Here is a 27,959-nt window from a genome sequence, read left to right on the forward strand (position 1 = left end):
TTCCTCCCAGCTGTCTCTCCATGATACTTAGAACAGCAGCTTCTGAGAATATAAAAAATACCCAGGCAATAACACTACCCTTAGGATATACTATCTTTCCTCCAACCAAAATTCTAACAACTTTCTCCAAACCTTTCCCTTTAACAAAATGATCCAGTTTAAAACAGGTGGTTGGGACTTCCCTGGGGGCACAGTGGTTAAGAATCCACCTGCCAATGCAGGGGACACGGGTTCAAGCCCTGGTCCAGGAAGATCCCACATGTTGCGGAGCAACTAAGCCCGTGTGCCACAACTACTGAGCCCGCGTGCTGCAACTACTGAAGCCCGCGCCTAGAGCCGGTGCTCCGCAACAAAAGAAGCAACCAGAGTGAGAAGCCCGCACACCACAACGAAGAGCAGCCCCCGCTCACTGCAACCAGAGAAAGCCTGTGCGCGGCAACGAAGACCCAATGCAGCCAAAAATAAATAATTAAAAAACAAAACAAAACAGGTTGCTATCTGTCATATTTTAAGATCACTGACAGATGGTTTTCCAAAGTACATGTATTTCTGTCTTTTATCTTATACTGCAGCCAGAGGTAATGCTGACCCTTGAGGCTAAGAAAGTTTTTTTTTTAGTACTTCTAAACGGAATAACAATAGCCAATGGCAGTAAACATTTCTGGAGAGCTTCCTCTGCTAGACGTTTGTATCTCATCTCACCTGCTAACCATCCTATGAGGTAAGGTCTAATACAGGACCATAATTGCTGTCTGCCATTCTGAAACCAAAAAAGCTCTACAACCCCAACGTCTTTTCAGAACTTACTTGGCAGCGAAACTTAATGGCCCTGAACTCATTTGGAGGCACAGCTGCCCTGAACTAACACGGGGCTATTTAGATTTTAGTTGTCCCACTTAATGTGAATATCCATGTAGTTTGCTACACAAATATGCATGTGTTTGGTTCCTGAGGACGGCCCCACATCTCCTGGGGGTTCCTTAATATAAAATATGTGCATCTTAATACCTTTCTAAATGCCTCAAATCTCAGAATTCTGAAATATCTGGCCCCAAGGGTGTAAGATAGGGATTGTGAATCTCTATCATCAACCCAGTTCACAGAGAAGAAACTGAGACTCCTCGAGGGGAAGTGACCTGCCCAAGGCCACACAGTGGGCAGGGTGGAGCCCACTCTGAGGCTGGCAGCTGCCATCAGAGTCCAAGCTTCTGGGTACCATGGGGGGCTGCTCCAAGACATGACTTCAGCCAGGAAAGAGTGCTGTGCCAGCAAGGCTCTTCTCCGTAACCGGCTATTTGAGGAATTGGGGAAATGAGGGTGTGGAGAACACCAATCAAAACGGGAGCAATTCGGAGGGCCTGGTGCTTACCTTGCCGAGGACAGTGAGGCATGGTTTCGGGTCCAGTTCTGGCTGTTCTAGCTTCACCACTCCTACCCAGCCATATTCATACAAGTCCTCTTCATCATTGTTATTACACAGGCCCAGTGGGTGCATCTAGGAAACAAATGGAAAGAAAATTTCAGTAGGCAGGCTGCAGACCTGCTTGACTCCCGGTGTGCACGTCTCAGACTCGACAGTCAAAAGCAACCTCAAAACTTAAAGTTATATGGGGAGGATGCATTTTTCAACCCATTGAGTGGATCCTATTTCAGTACAATGAGGTGAGCCCTGGGGAGAACACAATAGAGCCACTACAAATAGACTTCACAGATGCTTTCTCACTGCTTTGTAAGCAGTGGTCACCCAAGGTGGACACCACCCAGTGGGATGTAGGAAAAGAGAGACAGTGTAACTCCCACATAAATGCCGGTCTAGATGGCTGTGAAATACCATAACATTCAGTGGCAGCTACAGAGGAGACGAGCTAGGTCAGCATCCAAAACTATTTGGCTTCCAGACCTTAACAACACATCTACTTCAACTGACACAAGAGGACCTCGAAACACATTCAGGAATTTATGGAGAGACCACTAGACATACGGCAGAATCACCAGGATAACTAACAGGCTGTTTAAAGGCTACCCCTGGTTACTGGAAAACAGATGAAATGCTTTGAGGTTTCTTCAAAATTTGCAAAACACAAAATCAAAGATAGGTAGGAGAGCACTGTCAAATTTTTACTAGTAAAAGTGCATTTAGTGGAAGCCTGAACACAGAATGATACTATGGCTTGCGCTCACAGTTCTAGTATTGAGCTTTATCAGACCCTAGAATCCCTAATAACCATCTGAGAAGAGGAAGTCCTTGTGGATAAACCTAACTTACCGAGACGTGAAGGAGTCTAGCACGGTGCTAAGCTCTTTAAATAATTGGAAGAAATATGTCTTTAGAGTCATGGCATGTTAGAGATACAAGAGACTGAAGAATCTACTGTGTTAGCCAGAATAATGGCCCATGAGACATCTATGTCCTAAACCTCAGAACCTGTGAATACGTTACTTTACAAGGCACCAGAAACTTTATAGACGTGATTAAGTTTGATATCTTGGATTACCTGGGTCAGCCCAATGTAATCGCAAAGGTCCTTACAAGTAAAAAAGGGAATCGTGGAAACAGAGGAGATGTGACCAGGGAAGCAGAGGTTGGAGTGATGTGCTCAGAAGATGGAGGTGGGAGCCATGAGCCAAGGAATGCAGGCGGCCTGCCTCCAGAAGCTGGAAAAGACAAGGAAAAGGATTCTCTCTAGACCCTCCACAAGGAACGTAGCCCTGCCGGCCCATTTTTGACTTCTGACCTCCAGAACTATGAGAGAATAAGTTTGTGTTGCTTTAAGCCACTAAGTTTGTAGTCACTTGTTATAGTAGCAAATAGGAAACTAATACACTCTCCTTATCCCCCACTCATTTTATGGATGAGAAGTTCAAGATAAACAGCTTTTCCAAGACAACGCAGCCAGCAAGTGGCTGCCCCAGGGGTGGCCTGGCCCTTGAATTCACAGTCCAGTACCTTCCAACTCCACTTGCTTAACTTTATTGTCCCTTCTTCTGAGAGCTGGTCACCTGACTGGGGAGAAAAGACTAAGAGGTAAAATCTCTGTAAAGAAATGTTGCCTGCCAGCTCTGAACTGGGTGGTGTGGGAGTGTAATGTGAGTTTGGTGCAGGTGGCCAGAGTTGCAGCTGAGCTTCCACAGGGAGAGCTGGACGGGTCCGGGGCAGGGGAGAGGACGGGCAGCCATCCACTCCCGGGGACGAGGAGCTGAGGGATTCAGGGGGAGAGGAGAGGCTACCTGAGCAGCATGGGAGGCCACAGCCGACACCAAGAAGAAAGAGACGGGCTCAAAAATCAGGAAGGCGTGTGGACACCAGGACAGCACCACAGGTTCTTCGGAAAAGCGGCGCACCGAGAACAGTAATTTGAGGCAGGCGGGTTGCACCTTCTGGCAATGGTGGCCCTGGACTGGAGAGGATGAGTGAGTGGAGGAGGGGAGGGAGCAGCCCAGAGGGCAGAGATCCTTGGCAAGTGGATGGAACCACAAGGAAGGGTGAGCGCCGCGAGCTTAAGGGGTGGCCAGCGGCTGTCTTCATAGCGGGCACAGGATAACCCTGCCCTGGGAATTGCAGGACCTGAGATGGGGAAGCCTGCGACATATGATTTTTGCACCAGCCCTCAGACTCGAAGAGTCTGCCCAAAGGACCAAGGAGGGTCCTGCAGTGCAGTGGACGGCACAGCTTCCCTCCAGCTGCCCCTGAAAAACTCAGCCCACTCTAGGATGTTCGATGGTTATTAAATGATGAGCGGCTTGAAATGCAGATCTCCAACTGGAGAGGACGGGCAAGGGCAATAAGCCAGTTGTGCCAAGAGCCAGGCACTTCTGACCCTCCAGGAAGTGGCTCCCAGCCGGGCTCAAGTCAGCTTCCTGACATCCCAGGTCAAGTCACGTCAACGGCAGCCCCACTACTGACACTTTTCTACAGTGTTCCATGATATTTTTAACCTGGCCATGTGCCTTGGAGGTTTCCAGGGGGAAAGGTGCTTTTTGTTACTTACACCTGTATAGGGTTTGGTCAGTGATAGAGAGCTGCATCGAGGGAAGCAGAGGAATCATGCAGGTCTAAGACTTTGTATGTGTATTAAAACTTTACTGAAGAAGCCAGATATAAAAGGCCATATATTGTATAATTCCACTGATATGAAATATCCAGAACAGGCAAATCCATAGAAACAGAAAGCAGCAGATTAGTGGATGCCTGCCTGGGGGAGGGGGAAACGGAGAGTGACTGCTTATTAGGTACAGGAGTCCTTTTACGGTGATAAAAATGTTCTGGCATCAGAAGATAGTAATGGATGGGTGATCACCGTGAATGTACTAAATGCCTCTGAATTGTATACTTTCAAATGGCTTAAGTGGTAAATTCTGTATCAATTTTACCACAATAAATAAGTTTTTAAAAAAAGTCCCAAGAGTCAGGGACTTCCCTGGTGGTCCAGTGGGTAAGACTCCACGCTCCCAACGCAGGGGGCCCGGGTTCGATCCCTGGTTGGGGAACTAGATCCCGCACGCACGCTGCAACTAAAAGATCCTGCATGCCACAACTAAGAGCCAGTGCAGCCAAAATAAATTATAAATAAATAAATAAATAAAAATAAAAAATAAATTAAAAAAAAAAAGTCCTAAGAGTTTACTCAGAAATGACTGCCCTCAGCCAACATGGGAATCCACAATGTAGGACGATGTGGTTTCCACCCTTCCAGAGCCTAAACCAAGCACCAGAGCCCTTCGGGAAACTGTGTCCTGCAGAATACTAGCCCTGCACGATGATAAATGGGTTCCTGCCCACGCAACTAATGCTGAGGAACAGGACATAGGGATTCGGGATCTACATTTCGAAATTAAAGCTCTGCAGAGGCCTAAGGTTTAAATAACTTAAAAGGGTTTTAACCTTTGCTAAAACCAGCATTTCCTACCCGTTGATGATTAACCCATTTTGTGTTTAATATGCTCACACTGTTTCATGGGACACACTCCGAGAAATGCCAAGTTAGGGAGAGCACAGGTACATGCGTGAGAAGAAACGAACCTAAAGTAGATGTGATCCGAGCCAAACGCTGACACGCATGATGCGAAGAGCAAAGCCTGCAGTGGGAGGAGATGGAGGGACGGTGGGGGGCGGCTGGAGAGAAGGGGGGGCCTGGGAGGGCGGGAGAAGGAGGAAGGCGGGACTGTGAACCCAGAGCAGCAGAAGCAGGAGCAGAAGCTGAGGCCCTTAACAGACCAGGCTGAGGCTCGAGCTGTGGGGCAGGACACGTGGCCACGGGAGGCATGGCAAGAGGGCGTCCGGAGCACTTGGACATCCCAACTGCGTGAGCCTCACACACGCTGAGGTCCCCCTGGCACCCTGGGCCGCACCCCATGTGGGGCCGTCCCCCTCCTTGGGCCCAAGACTCCTTTACAAAGCATCTGCTGTCACTGGGGTGACTGTGAGCAGCTCAAAGTGTCAGCCTTGTCAAGGGTGTTGACTTCTGCACAGGGATCAAAGATTTAAAAACCAAAAGGAATTTTTTCTCAAGTGCTGGTGGGTGTAATCGGTTGGCGTGGGTGGTTTATTTTCCCAGGGAGGGTAAAGGGCCACCAAAATCACATCTCAGAGCATCCAAAACCAACCTCACCATCCTCCCCCTTCCCAGCTCCACTCCGGAGTTTCTTCTCTTCTGAGTTCCTTATTCTAGTCTGTATCTCCAGAGGCCCAAACTACTGGGGCTGTGAATTCAACCTCAGCTACGTCTCAAGTGTAACTGGCCTCTTTGACTCACCTGCCAATATTGTACAATTCAGGTCTCTTTCAGCTCACCCCTGATGACAGCATCAGCTTCCAGAAATGCCCACCACCCTAGGTCTCCAAACATCTACGCCCTGGGGTTCTCTTTTCCCAAGGGCTCCAAGTTATGAGCTCAGCAGAATGTTTTATAGGGAAGCCATAACATGAAAATATTCCCTCATAAACTGACCTGTGTGAAAGGATGGAATATTCTAGGCAAAGGCATAAAATGCAAACGAATATGCCAAGTCTGGGGAAAGTGAAGGAGAGGGTTTTCTTGTTAATTGAGCACCAACTATATTACTCTGTTTATGTATTTTATCTTGTTTAATCCTTACAGCAACCTCTTGCTAATTGGTCTATCAGATGATAGAGTGACTAGACCATGTCGATAAATTGCAAGCTAGAACCGCAAATCAGCCAATGATGCAAATATAACAGAGTCCACCAAAGTCATATTAGTCAGCAACAGGATCCACTCAAAGCAAATGGCAAACAATCTAGCTAAGGATTAAAGAAGAAATCCACATGGGGGCTTCCACAGAGAATGATCAAAGGATTAAGACAGAACTTCGGGAAAAGAGAGAGTTCTCTAACGTTTTTGGAAAAATGACTTTGGGTGATCCTGCTGCTGGAGTCAAACGTAAGCGAAGGATGTCACATCCACATTCTCAGACAGTTTTGCTGGAAATATCCCAACACTGCCAACAGGGGATTCGCTCTTTGTTCTCAGAATCAGAACAAAGTTGCAATTATAATTTAACTTGTTAAATTCAAATACAAACTTATTTTCTGTTCCACGTTTCAAGATAAAGCCCCAACCAAATCTTTCTACTGTCTTCTGAGAAACAGTAGCCCTTAACTTAAAAAGATCCCAAAGTCCTTTTCTGGATCACAGTCATCTATGGAGAATGAGGACCTCCAACATAGGAAACACATATATTCTAAATATTCAGTGAGACATTGCTGCCACACTATTGCTCCAGGCTGTCATCACATGAAAACCACGCTTGTGAATTCGTACATGCTGACACCAGCCAGTGACATACAGGCAGTGACAACACATAAGACCTGTGTGTGCAAAATTAATCTTAGGAGATTTCAACGAATGATGTTCAAGCATGTTAACTTTGAACTTAATGTGGCACATAAGCATTTAACAATTATAGGAATTTCTGAGTTTATTTTCTTAAAATGTTTGGGTGTGTGGGGTTTACCTGATCAGATGTTTGAAAGTTAAGAAGTTTTTGCCTTCATATTTTTAAGAAGGTTAAAAATAGCTGAATTGGGGGTGGGGAGAACTGGATGAAGGTAGTCAGAAGGTACAAATTTCCAGGACATAAGATAAATAAGTACCAGGGATGTAATGTACATCATGATAAATATAATGAACACTGCTGTATGTTACATATGAAATGGTTAAGAGAGTAAATCCTGAGTTCTCATCACAAGGAAAAAATATATTTTTCTCTCTTTAATGTTGTATCTATACGAGACGATGGACGTTCACTAGACTTCTTGTGATAATCATTTCATGATGTATGTAAGTCAAATCATGATGCTCTACATCCTAAACTTATACAGTGCTGTATGTCAAACAAAACTGGAAGAAAAAAAATGGCTAAATCGTGTATAAGAACTCAGGGTTGTCAGAAAGAACCACTAATGAAAACATAAAGGAAAAACCAAATAAACTCAGAAACCTAGAATGGAACTTGACAAAAACTCACTGGATAGAGAATACTGAAGGAGGAGAAGGACAGCCTGAAATGAGAAGATAAGCAAAACTCCTGGGGCAGGTTCGGAGAAGAAAAATGCCAATAATTAACAAGCCACACTAAAGTGTGAGGATTTAACAGAAGATATGTCCTGAGTTATAACTTTGGTCTTGTGCTCTCAGAATAACTTCGGGATGTCAACACCCTGGCTTAAGTCAATTGAAGGCAAATTCCCAGTTAGTCCTCTATCGGGAGGTTTGACATTAAGAAGCGGTGACTCTGGCTGCCTTACTCCTGATTTTGTTCTGAGGGGTGTTTGGGGGATGGAGAGGATGAGAGCTTTGGAATCATGTAACCATATTTTGAAACCTGCCTCTTATGAGGCATACCTCCTTGAGCAGACGACTCGATTTCTATAAACCTCTATTTTCTCATCTGTAAAATGGGGACAGTACCATCCACTTCAACAGGGTGCTGTGCAGATTAAATGAGATAAAATATATAATCTTAGTTGCACAGTAGATGCTCAATCAGTGGGAAAGCCCTCTCCTTCTTCACTTTCTCTTGACATGTCACGTTTGCTTGCCCTTCATGCATTTGCCTAGAATTCTCTGTCCTTCAAGACCAGTTTAAATGTCAGCCCTTCCATGGAGCTTTCTTGAATGCACCAATATAGCTAGTTGCTTCCACCTCTACATTCCCAAATGCTTTACATGGTGCTTAGCACAGTTCCTTCAGCCTCTCCTCTGGGATGGGTACCTGCTCCTACAAGGAGTCTTTCTCAGAGGTCCCCTTTCACCCCACCCAGAGCCTTGTGCCCAATAGGTGCTCAATAAATGACCGCTGGGTGTCTCCAGCCCTCAGCCTGGAGACAGGCCTGCTTCCGCATCTCAGCTCTGTTTGGGGAAGCCATTTGCGTCTCTGTTCGGCTAAGTGAGGGAACAGGACAAAGAGGTCAGGATTTCAACAAATTGCTGCCGGAACTTTAAAAGATCCGGCTCTTAGAGTCATTGATCCCCAAGTCACCAAACACATTCCCAGGACTTTACCGGCAATCTCAAGATTTACTGGGAATGGCACAGGAGCAAAGGCTGTTCCTTCTTGGTCTCAGCAGCTGGGCTTGCAGAGGCAGGTAGCACTCTCCACGTGCAGAAAACACAATGCCGCTGCCCTTCACTCAGGCAGGCCCACCACAGTGCTTTATGAGGGTGATGGAGGGGGAAGAGGAATAGAGGATTCCTCCCCTAAAAAGCAAAACCTCAAAATTCCCGGCCCCTGTCTGATCTCAGAAGCTGCTGTCAGCTCCGAGAAAACAAGGGAATAAACCGAGGAAGAGGCAGGCATGGGATCCAGGGCACAGAGAATCCAACAGAGAAGAAAAATAGACAGAAATCCCAGGAGGACAGCTATGCCACCAGCCTGCCAGGCGACCAGCCCAGATGGGGTCAGAAGGATGAGGGCTGCAGGAGAGCTCCCAAAATAAGCAAACAAACAACAACAACCTGAGTCATCACCCGGTGGGACTGACAGTACTGAGAAGAGTGTTACAGTCCCGAACAAGAGAATGAAATGTGATAATCAGATAGCAAACTAAAGTAATGGGGCGGGGGGGACAGTTATTAACTCCAGAAAAAAACCAAAAAGTCACACCAGAATTGTAAACCATAAGCAGGGTATGGCATGTATGGCCTGGCTGGGAACAGTGACAGCCATAATAACGTAAATCCTGATCTAAACATTGATTGTGATATAACTACACTGGGAAAATGCAGAGATGGGAAATGTGTGTATGGGGGTGGGGAGGTGGAAAGGCAGGGCAGGGGAAGGGATGAGGGGGGTAAGAGAACAAAATTGCCATCTTCCAGAGTAGGAAGTTGAAAAATGTACAAATGGGCTAAAAATATGAGACAGTATAAGCAGGTTTAGAAATTATTGACAGAAATTTAGAAATATTCCCAGAGGTGAACGGCAGAAGAAACCACTAAATAATTGAAAGTAGTTGCCTCTGAGAATAGCAATCAGGGATGGCAAAGGGTACACCAGAGGAACGCTCTTTTAATTAAAAGCCATGAAGCACTCTTTCCCTTCTGTAAACGTATACGTGCTTTATTTTGGTTAAGATCTTCGTAGGCACTGCTGGACAGATGTCCCCTTCCTCCAGGTGTTGCAGTCGATTCTCTGGGTCCTGCAGGGAAGCATTCCATCAGGCCAAAGAGAGACCCCAACAGGCAACCTGCACAGGACTATGGACTTGGAGGACTGCCTGGGACGACGCTCGGGAGCCCCCAGGCCCTGGGCTGGGGACGGCTGGAACACAGCACACGGATGATTCAGGGAGAATGGTGCAGAAGGAACCAGCAGCCCTCACCACCCCCATAAGCCAAATAACTTCCAGGGGGCACCAGAGTGTGATGTGGATTTGGGTGTTACAGAGGTGGCAGACACAACAACCAGGGTGGTTGTTCTAGGGAGCCCCAGTTTTCTCCCAGACACAGACAGATCCTATAACCTCTGCAAGGGGTGCTGAACATCCCACTTGCATTTCCAAACAAGGAGCTGCTCGGGCAAAATGGCTAACAATAAGCAGGGCAGAGTCCTGGCCACCATCAGTGCCAGGTATCGAGCATCTGGTTTTATGCTGAAACATGAAGATGGACCTTCTTCAAATTTCTCGGAGCCCGATGAGGTTGGCTATCATGGTTTCACTGTTTTGTTAATGGACAAAGACTCTACGGGAACTTCAAAGCCCAAAGACTATGTCAGACAAGGTTAAGTATCTGGAGAAATAGAACTACGTTCCCTTGGGTACAGGACATCAAGCCAAGCTTTGAAACCAAGACCAGCTCTTTAAGAAGCTTTCAGTACAAAATCCTTGAGATATACTGGGGCACTTTCCACACGTCTGAAAGGGCAAAACTGAAACCGGGGCTGGTGGTACTCTTATCCAAGGCTACAATATCTCCACACTCTGCTGGAAGTTTAAAATAACTTCAAAAGGGCCGCCTGCTTCTAAGTGGGTTACTGTTACACTGGAGCCAAACACGGAACGAATAGGAGGAGAGACATTTCACTCTGTAATATTATCTCATCAAAAAATTCCTGGGGATTTAAAAGGGAAACTTCCTTCCTTTTGTCCTTTTGCCGCCGCAGACCAGGCTAGGGTGTCACTGTGGTACAGAGTTTCACCTGAAACAACAGCCCTGGACCTTTTCTTAAAAGGTGTGGTGGCTGGAATCAAGACTTATAATTTACGTGAAAGAATGGAAAAGGACAGCTCCACCCATTTTTCTCTTGAATCATAAGGATTATTTTTTCTCTTCTATGTACAAGGAAACAGACAACTCTCTTTTGCTCTTTGAACAAACAGCCTGAACCTTTTTCTGGATCTAGAATCCAGAGGTACCCGAACACAGTTTTTTCCCCCCGTTGTCATAGCAATGGGAACGGAAAGGACCCCAGACACAGAAAAGGAGCTGGCTGTTGCTGCTGTTTGTTGGAAACTTCCAAATGGGAATTGCCTGAGGATTAAAACCGGCATTTCTTCGCTGAGGGGTCTGGTTTTCCGAACACTGTCTTCTGCAGTGAGTGTCACTTTTTAGAGAAAAACCAAGAACAGCCTCTACCCTGTTTGGTTCCTCTTGTTCTTGGTACCAAAAGAACAACTGAGAAGCTGCCTGTCGGAATCTGGGCAAAGCAGCAAGTATTTCAAATCTACCTTCTCACCTGAATATCTCCCATCCCCTGAATTGCATTTTGTCAGATAATCACGTTGAAACTTAGATACGGCCCTGTGTATATCGCATGTCTGACTTTACAGACCTTCACTTAGAACTTCCAATTCCAAGTAGGTAAAGAGATGTTTCATAGGTTAAATTTTGTAAAAAAAAAAAAAAAAAAAAAAAAAAAAAGTATCCAATAGCCGATAGGAAACGATCTGAAAATGTTAAGCAAAATTTAATTCTAAATCTATTCTTTAAATGACTCAAAGTGACACATACAGCTACCAGATGACAAGTATTGAGCTCTACATAGAAATTCACAGACATAGTTTTATTTTAAATTACAAGGCAACATCATAAAGGACACTTGATTGTTCTTATTATAAAAAGGTAAGGATTTGGTACGTGTACACACAAAACAGTTATTAAATCAAGAAGAAATGTATTGGAGGGGAAAGGGTAAAGAAGGCTTCTCATTCTTCCAGATTTAAAAAGAATACTATAAAACCACAAAATCAATAAAACTACATGATGCCAGTCTGAAACTAGACAAACAAAACAAGTGGAAAAGAAATTCTAAAAACACATTTAAATTCTTAAAAGATCTTATGATGCAAACCAGGACAACATAAGGATGCAGAAAGGACTCACTTAATACATTCTGTTGGGACAGGTGGATAGCAATGCAGAGAAAAGCTCAGTTTGGCCGTCCATAAGTTATTCTGAGAATCAGTGAGGCAACTCGAGTTAAGGGAAGTCCTTTAGGACAATTAACAAGCTAGACAGTGAGAAAGGAGGCGGAAAGAGCAATATATTTTTAAAACTTCTCCATATTATCAGTAACAGAAAGGAATGAAGTGACAGTTACGGGATATATATAAATAGTTTATAGTAAGAAAACAGAAAGACCATCAACCTTGTTGCTGATGAATGCACAGTAAAATCACCAACGTAACTCAATGCTACTGGGTGTATGGGCTGCTGGGTGTATGTGGACACAACTGGCTGGCCATGCTGCAAATCGGCTCAATTTGGGGTAATCTGTCTATCAATATACAACAAACCCAAGATCCTATGACTTTCTTTCCCCCATAATTCCATTTTTAGAGCAGATCCTGAGGAAGTAACCTAAAACTAAGTCAAAAACAAATGAAATAAATAAATAAAACAAAGAAGTAACTTTCCATGATAAAATCTTCAAGCAGTCCTTCTCCAAACTATGAAAATGTAGAAAGAAAAAAGAAAATGTCTTCCCAAAGACTATATAATCAAACAAAACAATGTGCATAATTTATGAGATATTATGTAATTATAAGAGGATAATGATGAAGATAACATGGTATAAAAAGTACCATGTATGAAATTTTAAGAAAAGCATATGTGCAAAACAACACCTATTTAAAAATACCATCTGCAGATGGGCGAAAACCACAAGAAAACAAAGAATTTTAAAAGTTGATGGGTTTAGAGAGTAAGGGTAGCTGGAGACTTTCCTTTTTTGGATTCTAGTGTTCATCCAAACCAATATTTGCTGAGCACTGACCCTGTGCCGGACACTGTGGACAAGAAAAGGTAATTAAGACCCATTGTTGTTTGATCAGTAATTTGAAAAAAAAAAAAAATCTAAAATGTATGTGCATTTGTTGACACAACAGGTGACGGAAATTTGAAGCTCACCAGGGCTTTTTCCTATAAATCAGCTCTATGTACAACACAGTTTAAAAGTAACAAACGGCATTACTAGGTAGTGACACGCATCCGCAAACAGATGTGCTCCTCCCCACAGCAACACGCCACCACAGAATGGTCCAGCAGCTGAGCGCACCCTGGAGAGAGCGTTCCGTGGGTGCTGGACAGGACAGCCAGGCACTGGAGCCTGCGCTGGCCAAGCAGCACAGGCTGCCTGCAAGGGCTCAGCAAGAAAACATGAGGGGAAAGTATGATAAACCGGCATGCAGTGTGGAATCAACAATAAACACCATCCTAATGGATGATGACAGCAGTTTAGCGTCGGTCGTCCCGACACGATGAGCTTGAGCCAGAGGCCACCTGATCACAGAAATACTTTATGAAGTTACACCATGGTTTTGGTTCCTTCCTTTGACACACGCAAAACAGATGGAGAAAAACACTCAAAACAAAAACAAAGCTAAAAATCCTTTTACCATCTGCTAGAAAATACACTCCCTCCCCACACACAAAAACTTGTACCTGAAAGTTTATGGTAACATTATTCATAGCAGCCAAAAAAGTGGAAATAACCCAAACGTCCATCAACGGGTGAATAGGTAAACAAAATGTGGTATACCCAAACAATGGAATATCATTTGGCTACACAAAGGAACAATATTGATGCATGCTACAACACGGATGAACCTGGAAAATATTAAGCTGAGTGAAAGAAGCCAGTCAAAGTCCACATCTTCTATTCTCTATTCATATGAAAGTCCGGCATAGGGAAATCTATAAAGACAGAAAATAGATTAGTGGTTGCATAAGGCTGGAGGGTTGAGGAATGAAAGGATAGGGAAGTAGGAGCTAAAAGGTACAGGGTTTGTTTTTTGATATGATTTATATGTTCTAAAATTGATTGTGGTGATGGTCTACAACTCTGTGAATATACTAAAACCCACTAAACTGTACACTTCATACAGGTGAATTGCATGGTGTGTGAATTATATCTCAACAAAGCTGTTATTGAAAGAGTTAATGCAAATAAAGGGCAAGTTAGAAAAGAAAAAATAAATAGTAGGGCAAGACTCTAATTATGAGCAACGGTATGGCATGTTGAAAAGAACACAGCCCCAAGGTCCAGTTTCCTCGTGTGTAAAATAAGAACAGCGCCTGCATCACCCGAGTTAGACGGCACAAGCCAATGCACTCGGTAAATTAGGATTCCAAGGTTGGGGGTGAGGGGACTGTATTAGGGCACAGTGCCTAAGAGGGAAAGGGCTCCAGCCAGGGCAGTGTCACCATGAAAAGAGTGACAACAGGAGATCGGTGAGAGCAGAGTGAGGTGGAAATAGAACTACTCCTATTCACCATGCCCAAGACCATGGACCCAAGCAAGAAACCTATCGCAAGAATGCAGGAAAGCAGGACACCAGTGATAGATCCAGAATGGGGGCAAGAGCCCGCGGGGAGGGGAAGGGCACCTCAAGTTCCTTGAGGACTCGCTAGCTACACCCACAGGCTACAGATTCACCCCCATCCCATCCTCGCTTCTCTGTAATTGCACTGGTGAGTTTCCAAACCAGAGCGCTTCAGAAAGGGTCACTTGATGAAAATCGCTGTTAATAACAGGGGCAGGGGGCTAGGGAGAAGAGGAAACCACAGCGTTAAAAGCAATAAATTATATGCTGTGCTTTGCCACCCTCACCCGACCTTGGGTGAGTCATATAAGGGCCACATTCTCTCTGATCCTGAGAGCAAGGGGAATGCCTGCCACCTGCCTACCCCATGGGGGTTTTGGGAGGATTAATGAGATAATGTCTGAGCTGTGCTTTGGGCTCCCTGGAGACATTACTAGGTCTCAGGCACTATTAGCACAAGCTAGGACAGTTTCTTGCCCATTCCTCACCTCATTATGCCACCTGTGCTTTATTACGTCTGCTATTGAAGTTCTCTCTCAAAGAGTGGACCAGGGAGATCATAACCCAGGCTGGGTCTGCTCTGCCTGGGCAACCTTGTTAACGCCACTCCCTACACCTTGCTCATCAGCAACAGGGTACCTTGAACATTCAGCACAGCGCCCAGCATTTGATGCCAGAGACGGATGGTTAAAAAGGCTCTCTGGACTTCTGGGTTTTAATTGAGACCCTTTGCTTCGTGTTACCGCCCTCACACCCCAACATTTAGGGCCCTAGCGGAGTGACTGCCAGGCTGGGGAGGGGAGCAGGAACAAGCTCCTGGAGTACTGAACTACTCTGTTCCTGGATGTCAGGCTCACGAACAGGTTTTTGCAGGTTTTAAGTTCAAGGCTACCAACTAACGAAACCAGGTGGACTCTGAGTTCACATACAAAGAAACCTGCATTTACGGTGTTTCAAAGCGAGGGCAAGGCCATGTGTAAAATTGTGTGTGTGTGCAAAATTGACACAAAAAACTTGATGTGGGTCTCTGTCTTCAAGGGTCTCTATCCAGTTTGGTGAACTGATATTATAAGGGTGTTGTGAAGATTAGCGATAACATATGTTAAACTTCCAGAGCGGTGATTATAATAGCCGCTAACACTTATTTTGTGTTTGCCATGTTCTGGGCACTGGTTTTCTAGTTTTATAGGTGTCAACCCATTTGATCCTAACAGCCTTGAGGTAGGTATTCTTAGTATTCTCGTTTTATAGATGAGGAAACCAAGACAGAGGTTCAGTGATTTGCTCAAGGTCACACCCAAGTCAGTGGCAGAGCTGGGATTTAAACCCGGGTAGCCTTTACCACCCTGCCATAGTAGACATGAAATATACTCCCATTACCTTCTTGGTGCTGAAAAGAAAGTAACATGTTTTATCTAATCCAAGTGCTAAGAATGGTGCCTGCCCTGATACCCTCTTAGTTATTTGATTAACCTTGAGTTTAAACAAACAAACAAACAATGAGAAAAAGAGAAGGCTTGGCAGGGATGTAGATAACAAGAGACTGTAGAAGTGATAAGTGATTGGGGAGGGGGGAGCAGAGCAGAATCAAATAGGTTCCCAGTTAAGAAGGACAAACTGAGCTTCATGACCCTCTGCCTGCACAAACCAAAGGTCCAAATCTAGGAATATGCAAGCATCCATAATAATTCAGCCAAACACTGGACCCATGTAAGATAGCTGTAGCAATGGAAGTAAAAATACCAAATTCAAGATGGGGTCACATTTTGCAGGAAAGGAGAGGGAAATACTATTTCTTGGGCTTGTTCCAAGAAATACCCAAGTATCTGATATATTGTTTCACATCTCAATCCCTTGATTTCTTACGAAAGCATAAACCGAATGACATTATTACGTAAGAAATCCACCCATAGCACCCCCATCTCAAGCACATTCTACCCACTCCATAAATCAGTGATCTCCCTAGTATGTCTCCTGTCTACTTTCAGATATTTTTCCCAAAGCCCTGAGTGGCAAAAGCCTAATTCCTACCTCTTTAAAGCTCTTAGGTCCTTATCTAAATGAAGGGGAAAGGTGTAAAAAAATTAAACGTCTGAAATTCAACAGGGTACCAAAAATACCTTGGCAGGAAGAAAACTACCAATCTGTGTCAACTTTCCTAACCTGAAGAAAAAAGTAACACATAATAGCAAATCGTTAAGTGTACCAACTTGGTCCAGCAACAAGTTAATAAAGGAAATAGGTCATTTAAAGAAAAAAGAACACTGGGAGGCGGCCAAAGCAGCAGGGACTGCACCAGGTATTTAGTCTGTGTGTCGGCACAGGAGGGTAAGCAGCCAGTCTGCCCTTCTCCTTCACCAGGATGCAGCGGACCCACAGCCAGAAGCCCTGGCGAGAAAGATCACCTGCCACAACAGGAGCCCAGCGAGAGAACTTTAACTTACACCTTAGCCTGGAGAACTAAATAATTCCAGATCGCCCGGGACGTCTGCTTAGCTGATTTACCACCCTGAGGAGAGGCGGACAGAGCACGGACTCTGGGTCACAGCCTCAACTCGGTCTCTTACAGCCATGGCCTTGAACATGTCATTGTCATTTAGCCCCTCTGGGCCTCGAGGTTCTGCGTCTATAAAACATGGCAAGAAACACCCCAGCTCGTACATCTTCGGATACAGTGTGTAGCAGAGGGTGGCCACTTGAGCACAGGTCCCCTTCCCGCTCAACGAGGCAATCTGTGGCTGCTTAAGGGCATAAACAATAACCTACTGCCTTAGCATTTAGGATCGAGGCTTGCGATGAAGTAGGATGTGGTCAGAAAAAAAGACTACCTTAAAACTGCCGCTCCTTGGTAGATTACCTGCCTTCTCTCTTTCGGTGGTTTGGGAGATTTTTGCTTTATCCCTACATTGGGCTATTTCACTGCAACATGCCTAGGGGTGGACTTGTGGGTTTATTTTAATTCACCTTGTTAAACAAAGCACTGTGTGTGTTTTCAATTTGAAAACTCATGCCTTATTTTGCTTCTGGAAAATTCTCAGCCTTCATCTTTCTGAACAGTGCTTGTCTGCCACTGCCCCATCTCTCTTCCTCTAGAACATCTATCAGACCAGGGTTGGAGGCGTAGGTCTGCCCTCCACGTGACCCAACTACTCTGTCAAAACATTTCTACTCCTCCGCCTGCATTCTGCATATCTTCCAATTCACTAATCCTATCTTCATCTTTGGCCAGTGTGGAGCTTCATTTATTAAGATTTAAATTTCGATGCTTATTTTTCATTTCCAGCATTTACAGGTTTTTGTTCATATCTACCTATTAATATTTCCTTTCTGCCTGTTGTGTTTCATATTCTCTTTTAGCTGTAATAAGGCCTTTCATCTCTGATAATTCTAAACACGCATTTTACACTTGGTATCAGAGGCCTCTATTTTCATTTAATCCTGAACAAATTAATCTCTCACTGTTGATTTTGTTGGCTATCTTTAGTAGTTTAGGTGTTCTGGAATTTTGGTTTGCAAATTCATACGGTCAGAGTTGGTCAGGAGGAGGTGGAGTGGGGCGAGGTAGGGTGGGGGGAGGGGACGTCTTCTCCGTACCACCCCTCCCCCACAGTTTTGTGGTCACTACTCCCAGGATCTGCAAGCCTAGAACAAGTCTCGTGTTGACAGACCAGGACCCCTCACACACAGTGACACAGGTAAACTTCAGTCATGCCTCCAGGTGATGTTGGCCCATGAGTGGGCTGCAAGCTTGTGTCTGTTTCTTCCGGCCGCCCTAGACTTCACCCTGAGCAGTAATTGTCTTGGATGTTTTTAGCCTCCTTCCATAGCTGGAGCAGCCCAGCCCAAACCTTGTTTTCAGCAGTGAGTCTGGCTCATGGGCTACTTTTAGTTCCCTCTGCCCCAGCAGAGCGGAGCTCCCAGCTCCACCGCCTATTTCCAGACTCACAGCAGAGCGGGGCTGTGGCTTCAGCATCAATCTTTGCTTTGTATTTGTTTTTTACAGATATGTTTATCTTGTTTTTGAGCATAATTACATCTTTAACTTTGTTTGGTGTTTGCAACTGGGGGGCAAATGGAAGTGATCCAAAATTAAACATATACACTGAACAGAAGGTGATATTTAAACAAAGACGTAAAGGGAAGTAAGGGAGAGAGTCACGCCTGGAGGAAGAAAATTATTCCAGACAAAGGGAACAACAGCAAGTGCAAAAAGCCTGAGGCAGGTCTGGAATGTTTGAAGAACAGAGTGAGCACAGGGGATGGAGCGCAGCAGAGAAAGGGGAGAGAGGGGACAGGAGGCCAAACCACGGAGGGTTACGAGCCCTCATAAGTCAATGGGAAACTCTCAACAGAGTAGCAAGAAGGTTGGACTTAGATTTTAACAGGATTGTTCTGGCTGCTACACTTGGGAAAATATGGGGTAGGGGAGAGTGGCAGGAAGTGGGAGGTTAGATGAAGGGAGACCAGTTAGGAGGCTCCTGCAAGAACCCAGAGGATAAATGAGGGTGGGTGAGAACAGGGTAGAGGTGGTGATAGTGGATGGATTCTGAATATAATTTGAAGGTAGAGCAGCAGAAATTGTTGATGGGCTGGATGTGGGCGGGGGAGAAAGACAGGAGTCAAGAATGACTCCAAGGATAGAAATGCTATTAGCTGAGATGAGAAAGAATGACAGAATAGGTTTGTTTTGGAAGGAGTTCAGTTTTAAACACTAAAATGAAAGTTGGGCCTTGTCTTACTACAAAGACACCAAAATTACTGTGAGACTCAAAAGAAGACTGAGGACTACTATCCGGAATATATAAAGAACTCTTAAAACTCAATAATAGAAACACAAAACAATCCAATTAAAAACGGGCAAAGGATTTGAATAAAGACTTCACAAAGGAGAGATAGGGGTGACAAACAAGCACACGAAAAGATGCTCAACATCCTTAGTCATCAGAGAAATGCAAAGTAAACACAAGATACTGCTACATACCCACTAGAATGGCTGAAATTAAAAGACTGATAATACGAAGCGTTGGTGACAATGTGGAGCAACGGGAACTCTCATGCACCGCTTTCAGGAATGCAAAGTGCCACAGACACTCTGGAAAACAGTTTGGCAGTTTCTTATAAAGTAAAACATACACCTAGCAGGTGACCCAGCCATTCTACTCCTAGTTATTTATACAAGAGAAATGAAAACATTTTTCCACACAAATCTTGTACTCACATAGCCATAGCAGCTTTGTTTGTAAAAGCCAAAAAGTGGAAACAACCCAACGTCCATCAACAAAGTAAATGAATACATAAAATGTGGTGCATCCATACAATGGAATACTACCCGGCCATAAAAAGCAACAAAACATTGATGCATGCTACAACATAGATGAACCCCAAAATCAACACATTGAATAAAATAACCCAGACTTACTCCCCTCCCCCAAAAAAGGGTACATAATGCATGTTTCCATTAATATAAAATTCTAGAAAATAAAGGTTATCTACAGTGACAGAATGCAGTGATTGTCTGGGGCAGAGGAAGGGATGGACTGCCAAGGGACAAGAAACATTAAGGGGTGATGAAAATGTTGGTTGTGGTGTTGGTTTCACAGGTGTATACATCTATCAGAATTCCCTAATGGGGGCTTCCCTGGTGGTGCAGTGGTTAAGAATCCGCCTGCCAATGCAGGAGACACGGGTTCGAGGCCTGGTCCGGGAAGATCCCACATGCTGTGGAGTAACTAAGCCCGTGCACCACAACTACTGAGCCTGCGCTCTAGAGCCCGTGAGCCACAACTACTGAAGCCTGCACGCCTAGAGCCCGTGCTCCGCAACAAGAGAATCCACCACGATGAGAAGCCCACGCACCGCAACAAAGAGTAGTCCCCACTCGCTGCAACTAGAGAAAGACCGCGTGCAGCAACAAAGACCCAATGCAGCCAAAAATAAATAAATTAATCAATTAATTTTTTAAAAAACCCTACATTGCATCTTTAAATGGTTAGTTTATGGTAAATAAATACTTCAATTAAAAGGGTTTTTGTTTTTTTTTTAAGGAAATTGCTGAATTCGGTGTAAAAACAAAGACAGCGTTCTAAAAAGAGAGTCAACAACTCTACCATGGAGCTCTCCAACCCAACCCAAAGTAACAAGCATCCCAGCGTCAACACTCAGTTATGTAAGTGGGCTTTAATTCATAAACACATGATGACCCAGGGAAGAAAAAAGAAAACTTTCCTTTTCTGATTCAGGTCTAGCTCAGAATCGGCCATGAAAACCAATATGAGACAACGTCTTTTTTAGACAGCTAGTATGGATTTGGCTCCTCATGCTTCGTAAACCCTAGTCTTGGTAGAATAAAGACTAAAACTCAGAGCAGGGCCCTTGGGATGTCTAACCACCCCGTCAGAGGCAGTGTACATGCTGAGACACACAAGAGCCCTCTTTGCCTCCCTCTTCCAAAAGGACACTCCCAGTGTAAGCCACTGTGCGTAAAACGACTCACCTCGATGCACTTGAACTAAGACCAGCCCCTTACCTGTAACTCTGCATTCAGGTTTTTATTCTTGCAAACCCAAAGTATGTACAAACCAAATTCCAGTCGGAGACCGGCAACAAAGAACATTCTTAAGGGTGGAGGCGGCAACATGGCAGCTCGTTCCTCTGCACAGGAGCTTTTCTGGCTACAGCTGTTCTCCCCACCATACCTCTCCCAACACAGGCAGATATCTTCACACGTATGCATTCATCCACCCACACACAACCGTGTAAATACGCACCACTAACAGCACATGTAATATGGCCACATATAAACATGGGACAAACGATAATACGGTTGTCCCTCAGTCTCCACGGGTGACTGGTTCTGGGACCCCTGCGGATACCAAAATCCGAGGATGCTCAAGTCCCTTACACGAAATGGTGCAGTATTTGCATATAACCTACACACATCCTCCCGTATACTTTAAATCATCTCTAGATTACTTATAATACTCAGTACAATGTAAACAGTTGTAAATACAATGTAAATGCTAAATAGTCGCCATAATGAGGCAAATTCACTTTTTGCTTTCTGGAACTTCCTGGAATTTTGTTTCCCAACTGAACATTTTCAATCTACGGTTGGTTGAATCCATGGATGTGGAACCTGTGGTTACACTGGGCCGACGGACACTGGTTCTAGATTCTATCGTGGGATGCTGCCCAACCACAGGAGCACTTGTACCGGAGTCAGTACAACTCAGGTCAGAGGTCTTCCCTCTCTGTGAAGAACAAGCGACTGCTTGTGTCTTTTAGGGAGCTGAACCAGAGAGTGCTAGAACATGGCCTGAACATGTGTCAGTGCCACGGACAGCTTTATCACACCTTCTGTGTTCCGAGCCTTCCTCGTAAGGTCAGAGGTCATGGGAAGTCACTCAGTGGGGGCTGCAGCTGTGGATCAGGGCTGGCAAACAACAGCACCTTCCGCGGCGATGGGCAAGCTCTGTTCCTGCACTGACAATGCAGGAGCCGTGAGCCAGGTGTGGCTGTTGGAGGCAGGGAACTGGACTTTAAGTTTTACTTAATTTTAATTAATTCAAATTTAAGAAGCCAAATCTGGCTAGTGACTGCTATGTTAACTTTAGACTCTGAAATCTTAACTTTAGATTCTGAAATCTAACACTCCCCTACAATCTCAAGAAAGAAAGGAAAACAAAAGTCCAAACATACTCTTACCCTGTCCACCTCCAGTTATCTTAAAAGTATCAAATTAAAATCAGGACTGGCTCAAATCTAGAAGATAAAGAAATGTGTTTGATGCTACAGGTTAACAGGGGAAATGTTGTTTTAAAAAGATTTTGTTTTGGCAGCACCGGGCAATGCAAAATAAAACAAAACACCACAGGAAATGAGCAGTGAAGGTGTTCTGGGGTCAGAGACCAGTGGGAGGTCAGGTGACACAGGAAACTTAAGATAGCAAGAGGGAGAGCTCAGGCTGCCAGTGATCTCACTGGGTAGTCCTGGGCAAATCACTTCTTCTCTCTGGACCTCAGTTTCTCAGCAATACATAGGATTCACATACATACATCTAATTCACAGAGCTGTTAGAAAGGAGAAGAAAAAGTAATGAGTACCGAAGAGTACCAAATGCTACCTAAAAGCAAGATGTTACCGTAAATTCACCTAAGTGACTTGGAGGTCCTTATGCCCCATTCCTTGGCTCCATCCACTCTTCATGGTCCAGCTCTAACCCCACTGCCTCTGTTTGATCTTTCCAGAACCCCTCCACTCACTATTACTGCTCCCACTTCTGAATGCCTACCCTGTTTGGACTCTTCTAAGCTTAACTATTGCATGTATATTCTCTCCCCATGGAGAGGGGAGGGGGTTGTCAATCACTGGCTCTGGATCAAATGACAAACCTTGATATTATGAAAAATAAACAGCAACATCATAAAGGAAAGGGAGCTGATGCACTCAAGTGAGTCACCAAGAAGAAGCCAAGAATGGCATTGGTCTTCTACACTTAGGATGACTGGGAACAGCCACAGAAGAACCAGTAGCTGGGAAACACTAACCATGGAATTGCAGGGGACCCCGCCAAGAAGGGGTTGGAGCCTGCAGGAGCCTGACAGGCGATGCGCTCTGCTATGGTCTGAATGCTTGTCTCCCCACAGAATTCCTATGTTGCAATCCTAACCCCCAAAGGTGATGGTATTAAGTAGGTGGGGCCTCTGGGAGGTGCTTAAAGTCACATATGGGATCAGTGCCTCATGAAAGAGGCTCCACAGAGCTCCCTGGCCTCCTCTGCCATGTGAGGATATGAGAAGTCTGCAACCCAGGAGAGGGTCCTCGCTCGACCATGCTGGCACCCACAGCTCAGACTTCCAGCCTCCAGGACAGTGAATGATAAATTTCGGTTGTTTATAAGCTACCCAGTCCGTAGTATTTTGTTAAAACAGCCCAAAGGAGTTGAAAGTCCAAGCAACAATGTAGACGCCACATCTGGAACTGAAAACACCCTGATTTCGGAAGGGAGAAGCAAGGCAGGCCCAGAGGTTGCCTGCAACTCCTAAGCAAGTTGCCAAAATATGTCTTTTTAAAATATAGTCCTTATCAATAGGATCCAAGATCTACAGAATTCAAGAACGTTGAATTCAGATGGTAACTCCAATCCCCAGCCCTTCCTGCTAGATCAAACTTCCAACTCCGTGCTGTAGTTCATTAATTACCAGTGGCTCTCTGGCCTCAGCCACTACTAACAAGAAGCCCTGGGGCACTGCTAGATGCACAGTCCAGTGGGGACTGACTGGGAAGGGGCACAAGGGAATCTTCTGGACTGATGGTCATATTGTTCTTTATCTTGACAAAAAAGATAAAGGTTGAGTTACATAAGGGGACACATTTGTCAAAACCCACAGGGTAGAATACTTAAGATTTGTATATTTCATTCCATGCAAAGTTTAACCTCAAAGAAAGAACTGTAAAGAAACAGAAATTGCACGGTCCAGCCATACACAGAACGCCAATCAGAATCTCTAGTGCTGGGACACAGACTTAGGGATTTTAACATGATTCTGATGAAGGTGAACTTCTGAGAACACTTTGAAAATTACTTGCCTAGGCCAAAGAAAACAGGTCAAGTGTAGACGAGGAAGTTAATTCAAATTAGGCTTCCCATTTCTACCTGAAACTGACTACGTGACAGAAATCATAACTCAATGCTTCCAAGTAGTGGAAAAAATGATATGAAATGGCCACTGTTTGCCAAGTTCTTTATTTACAAAACTTGCACTTGCATATGGTAATAAGGTACTATTACTTCTAGATGCAAGCATGCACCTTGGCGAATGGGCATCTTCTTATCCATAGAAGAGGATAACCTTAATTTGTCAATATAAGAGGTCCACTCAGGCCAGAGGTTTGTCTCCATTGTGAACTGCACTGCTCCCCTAGGAGAGGGGAGGTGGCACCAGCCAGGGTGTGTGGCAGTCCGCGGGCATGGCATCCCTCCAGCTGCCCGGTTCCACAGCTAAGGGATCACTTCCCATGTGGGAGCCACGGAGCTGCTGGGCCAGAGCCTTGTGTAAGCTGAATCTCCTTCGTCCTCCAAAAAGACCAGCTTGTATCTTCCTGTTTCTGAGGTCTAGTTTTTCAACAAAACTGGGATTCTCATCCCTGTGGTTGTAAGACATACTTGAGAAGCTACTCAGCTTCCCTTGGGAAGGATGGGAGAGTGAGTACCAAAAGGTAATTTTCATGAGCACTTGTGACTGGTGAGAAATTCCAGACCAGAAAGGGCACTCTCCTCCAGGGCCTCGCCTTCCCACGAGACTGCGTTCTTCTCTGCTGATGAAGTCGGCACTCACTCTGCCAAGCTGCCAGGGTACCATTTAGCTCTTGCTATAAGATGCGAGGACAAAATGTACCAGGTGCAAGTCATTCAGTTTTGAACACGGTAACTTGTTTACCTAGAGCTAAGAGAGAAGCCAAACTGGGAAATGGGCCAAATGAAGGAAACTGGATGAGTCGGTACCCACCAAATGCAGCCCGTCACAAGCCTGAGGCTCCTGGAGTCTCTGTGCCCCACAAGGGCCACTCTTTCATCCTCTCCCCCCGTGAGTGGCAACCACGTTGGGTACCCAGTCTTTACAACCCTTAATGAAGGTCATATCTACTCCTTCGCTGCAGGTGTGCATGACAGAGATTACTGTCCCTGTGTGTTGAGGAAGAGCCTGCACTCAGGAGGCGACACATCCAAACAGACACGGAGGCAGCTGGACCCACGTTCAAACCAGCCACTCTGATCCCCTCTGCCAACTAGGCCCCTGAGTCACTGGGTCATACACCTTCCCCAACAGGAAAAATAAATGACTTTTTAGTCATTCTTTGGATTTGAGAGAGACAAAAGTAAAACCAACTTTTACCCATCGCCAAATCAATCAGTTACTGATTTATTGCCTGCATAGTAGGCACTCAAGTAGTTGTTGGTAGATCAACTGGTTTCAGCAAAGACCAAACTGATTCCAGTGACTTGGAGCCTCAGTTCTTATTAACAACTAGACAGAAGAGTCACTTGCTTTTCAAAGCATCCTTCTGCACTCCGCTCCCCCACCCCATATCCCAAAGTTCTTCACACTGCCAGACCGAGAACAAACATTGGTTCCCGCCTCTAAACGTGGTGCAACCTGGGGGAGGCAGTATGCGATCTTGCTGGATGCAGCGCAATGGACGAGGTCTCAGAAACAGTAAGCATTATCATCCAATCAGAAAGCAATCTGTGGGCTTCCCTGGTGGCGCAGTGGTTGAGAGTCTGCCTGCCAGTGCAGGGCACACGGGTTCGAGCCCTGGTCTGGGAGGATCCCACATGCCGCGGAGCGACTGGGCCCGTGAGCCACAATTGCTGAGCCTGCGCGTCTGGAGCCTGTGCTCCGCAACAAGAGAGGCCGCGATAGTGAGAGGCCCGCGCACCGCGATGAAGAGTGGCCCCCACTTGCCGCAACTAGAGAGAGCCCTCGCACAGAAACGAAGACCCGACACAGCCATAAATAAATAAATAAATAAAATTTTTAAAAAAAGAAAGCAATCTGTAAGTTTATAAACCCGTTCAGGGTTTCTCTGGTGGCGCAGTGGTTAAGAATCACCTGCCAATGCAGGGGACACGGGTTCGAGCCCTGGTCCAGGAAGATCCCACATGCCATGGAGCAACTAAGCCAGTGCGTCACAACTACTGAGCCTGCGCTCTAGAGCTCACAAGCCACAACTACTGAAGCCCACGTGCCTAGAGCCCATGCTCCGCAACAAGAGAAGCCACTGCAGTGAGAAGCCCGCGCACAACGAAGAGTAGCCCCCGCTCACCACAACTAGAGAAAGCCCATGCTCAGCAACGAAGACCCAATGCAACCAAAAATAAATAAATAAATTTATTAAAAATATATATATAAACCCGTTCACTAAATTTACTGAGCACCCTCTGGGTGTCATGCACTGTGACAGGTGCTGTGAGTGACACAGTGAAGAGTCAGACCAAGGATCCCATGCTGGAGGGGCTCCAGATGATAATCGGCTTGGAATTCTGTGACTGTCAGTCTTATCTTGTAACCGGTGCCAACAGAGCAGAATGTCAGAACTGCAAAGCCCCTCGACAAAGACAGAATTTGGAAAGCACTGTCCTGGCTCCAAAGATGGAATTTTGAAAGCACTGTCCTGGCTCCAAACCATAACACTGTAATAAACCAAAAATTGTCATAAACCAAAGACACTACACACAAATCTACACTGCTCTACAATTCTCTTCCAAATGCAGACAGCCTTGAACAAAAAGCCCTGTGGTCTGCCCAATATGCATATTACCTTTCTAGACCTAATTCAAATCTTCCTTGTTAACAAATCAAGATGTGCTGGGAGGGGGAAGTGCCACTCAGGACTCCTGGCGCCCCTGGACCCCACTTGGCTGCTGAGACCCTCAGGGCTAAATACACTGTGGGGTGAAAAGCAGTCATGGCTGTTAGGCTCTATTTTTCCTCCAGAACGGACCCAGCATGATTCCAAAGCCTTCTGGGACTATTCATCCCCCAGGCCTGAAGGCAGGTCTACAGACCCCCCTCTACAGGAGGCCTGTGATGCCCAGAGGTCTAAGAAGCAGGAGTGCCCTACTCAGTTCTCAGCTCTCTGGCAGATAAAGTTAAAGCAGGAACGCATGAAGCCCTCCGCACACACCTCATGTACTGCTTTGGGGGCGATTAAGTAATTTTTTGCTCCGCTCAAGGTTCAAGAAGCTAGTGGGGAAACGGTCTCAGTCAGAGCAGATGACTTCAAAGGACTGAAAGACAGGCCCCATGCTTTGTAGACATGCCTCTCTTCCTGGAGGAGAAAAGGCAAAATCAGCTTCCCCAAATTCTCCATGCTACACACTCGGTCATGAAGAAAACACCAGCCCCAGAAAAGGGAAGGAAAGAAGATCAGGAGGTCCCTTTGTTTCTAGGAAGCTCGGGATTTCATCCAATGCAAGAAGCTGCTGCTAAAAAAAGAAAAAAAAAATCAAGGAAACAGAAATCAAAGGCTGCTCAGAAAATCTAAAATATGTCATCAGACACTTATGGCTAGCAGGAAGATCTACAGGTATTAGCAGGAACTATCCCTCACCCCTCCCCACCTTATCTGTACTACACACCTGTCCGGTCCCTTGTATTTCAGGGTTGGCCTCCCACATCACTTTACCAGCCCATTTCCATCCCAGAAAGCAGCCTGCAGAGAACACACCCCCTACTTGAAGGCACTATTGGCCAAGGCGGACATCCCTGTCTCTGACCATCTCTGTGGTACTTGATATGCTCCAACAATGGACAGAGCCACCACCCATCAGCCAGGTGGGCCAACGTGCTTTTCCTGTCCCAGGGATGAAGAGAACACTTTGCACCCCATCCTGCCCGGCCTTCAGGACCTCAGCAGGCAGTCAGTGGGGCAAATGAAAGGATGGCTTATTGCTGGTTTCCAAGCCATGTATAGTACAGGAAGTCCTTTCTTTTTCTTTTTTTAAATTATTAATTAATTAATTTATTTTTGGCTGCGTCGGGTCTTCGTTGCTGCACGTGGGCTTTCTCTAGTTGTGGCGAGCAGGGGCTACTTACTCTTCATTGCAGTGCGTGGGCTTCTCATTGCGGTGGTTTCTCTTGTTGAGAAGCACGGGCTCTAGGCGCATGGG

The 27,959-nt window shown here is 45.4% G+C and overlaps 1 protein-coding gene across 2 annotated transcripts in view; it reads right to left on the reverse strand.

The window, feature by feature from the left end:
- ZNRF3 (zinc and ring finger 3) overlaps positions 1 to 27,959 on the reverse strand; it is a 144,243-nt gene that overhangs the window by 52,516 nt on the left and 63,768 nt on the right. For both annotated transcript variants that reach the window (XM_059894277.1, XM_059894278.1), the window contains exon 2: positions 1,370 to 1,495. In XM_059894277.1, coding sequence (XP_059750260.1) covers positions 1,370 to 1,495 — 126 coding nt within the window. The remainder of the gene's footprint in view (positions 1 to 1,369; positions 1,496 to 27,959) is intronic.

The sequence above is a fragment of the Balaenoptera ricei genome, chromosome 14 (assembly GCF_028023285.1).
Source record: "Balaenoptera ricei isolate mBalRic1 chromosome 14, mBalRic1.hap2, whole genome shotgun sequence".
Classification (NCBI taxonomy): domain Eukaryota; kingdom Metazoa; phylum Chordata; class Mammalia; order Artiodactyla; family Balaenopteridae; genus Balaenoptera; species Balaenoptera ricei.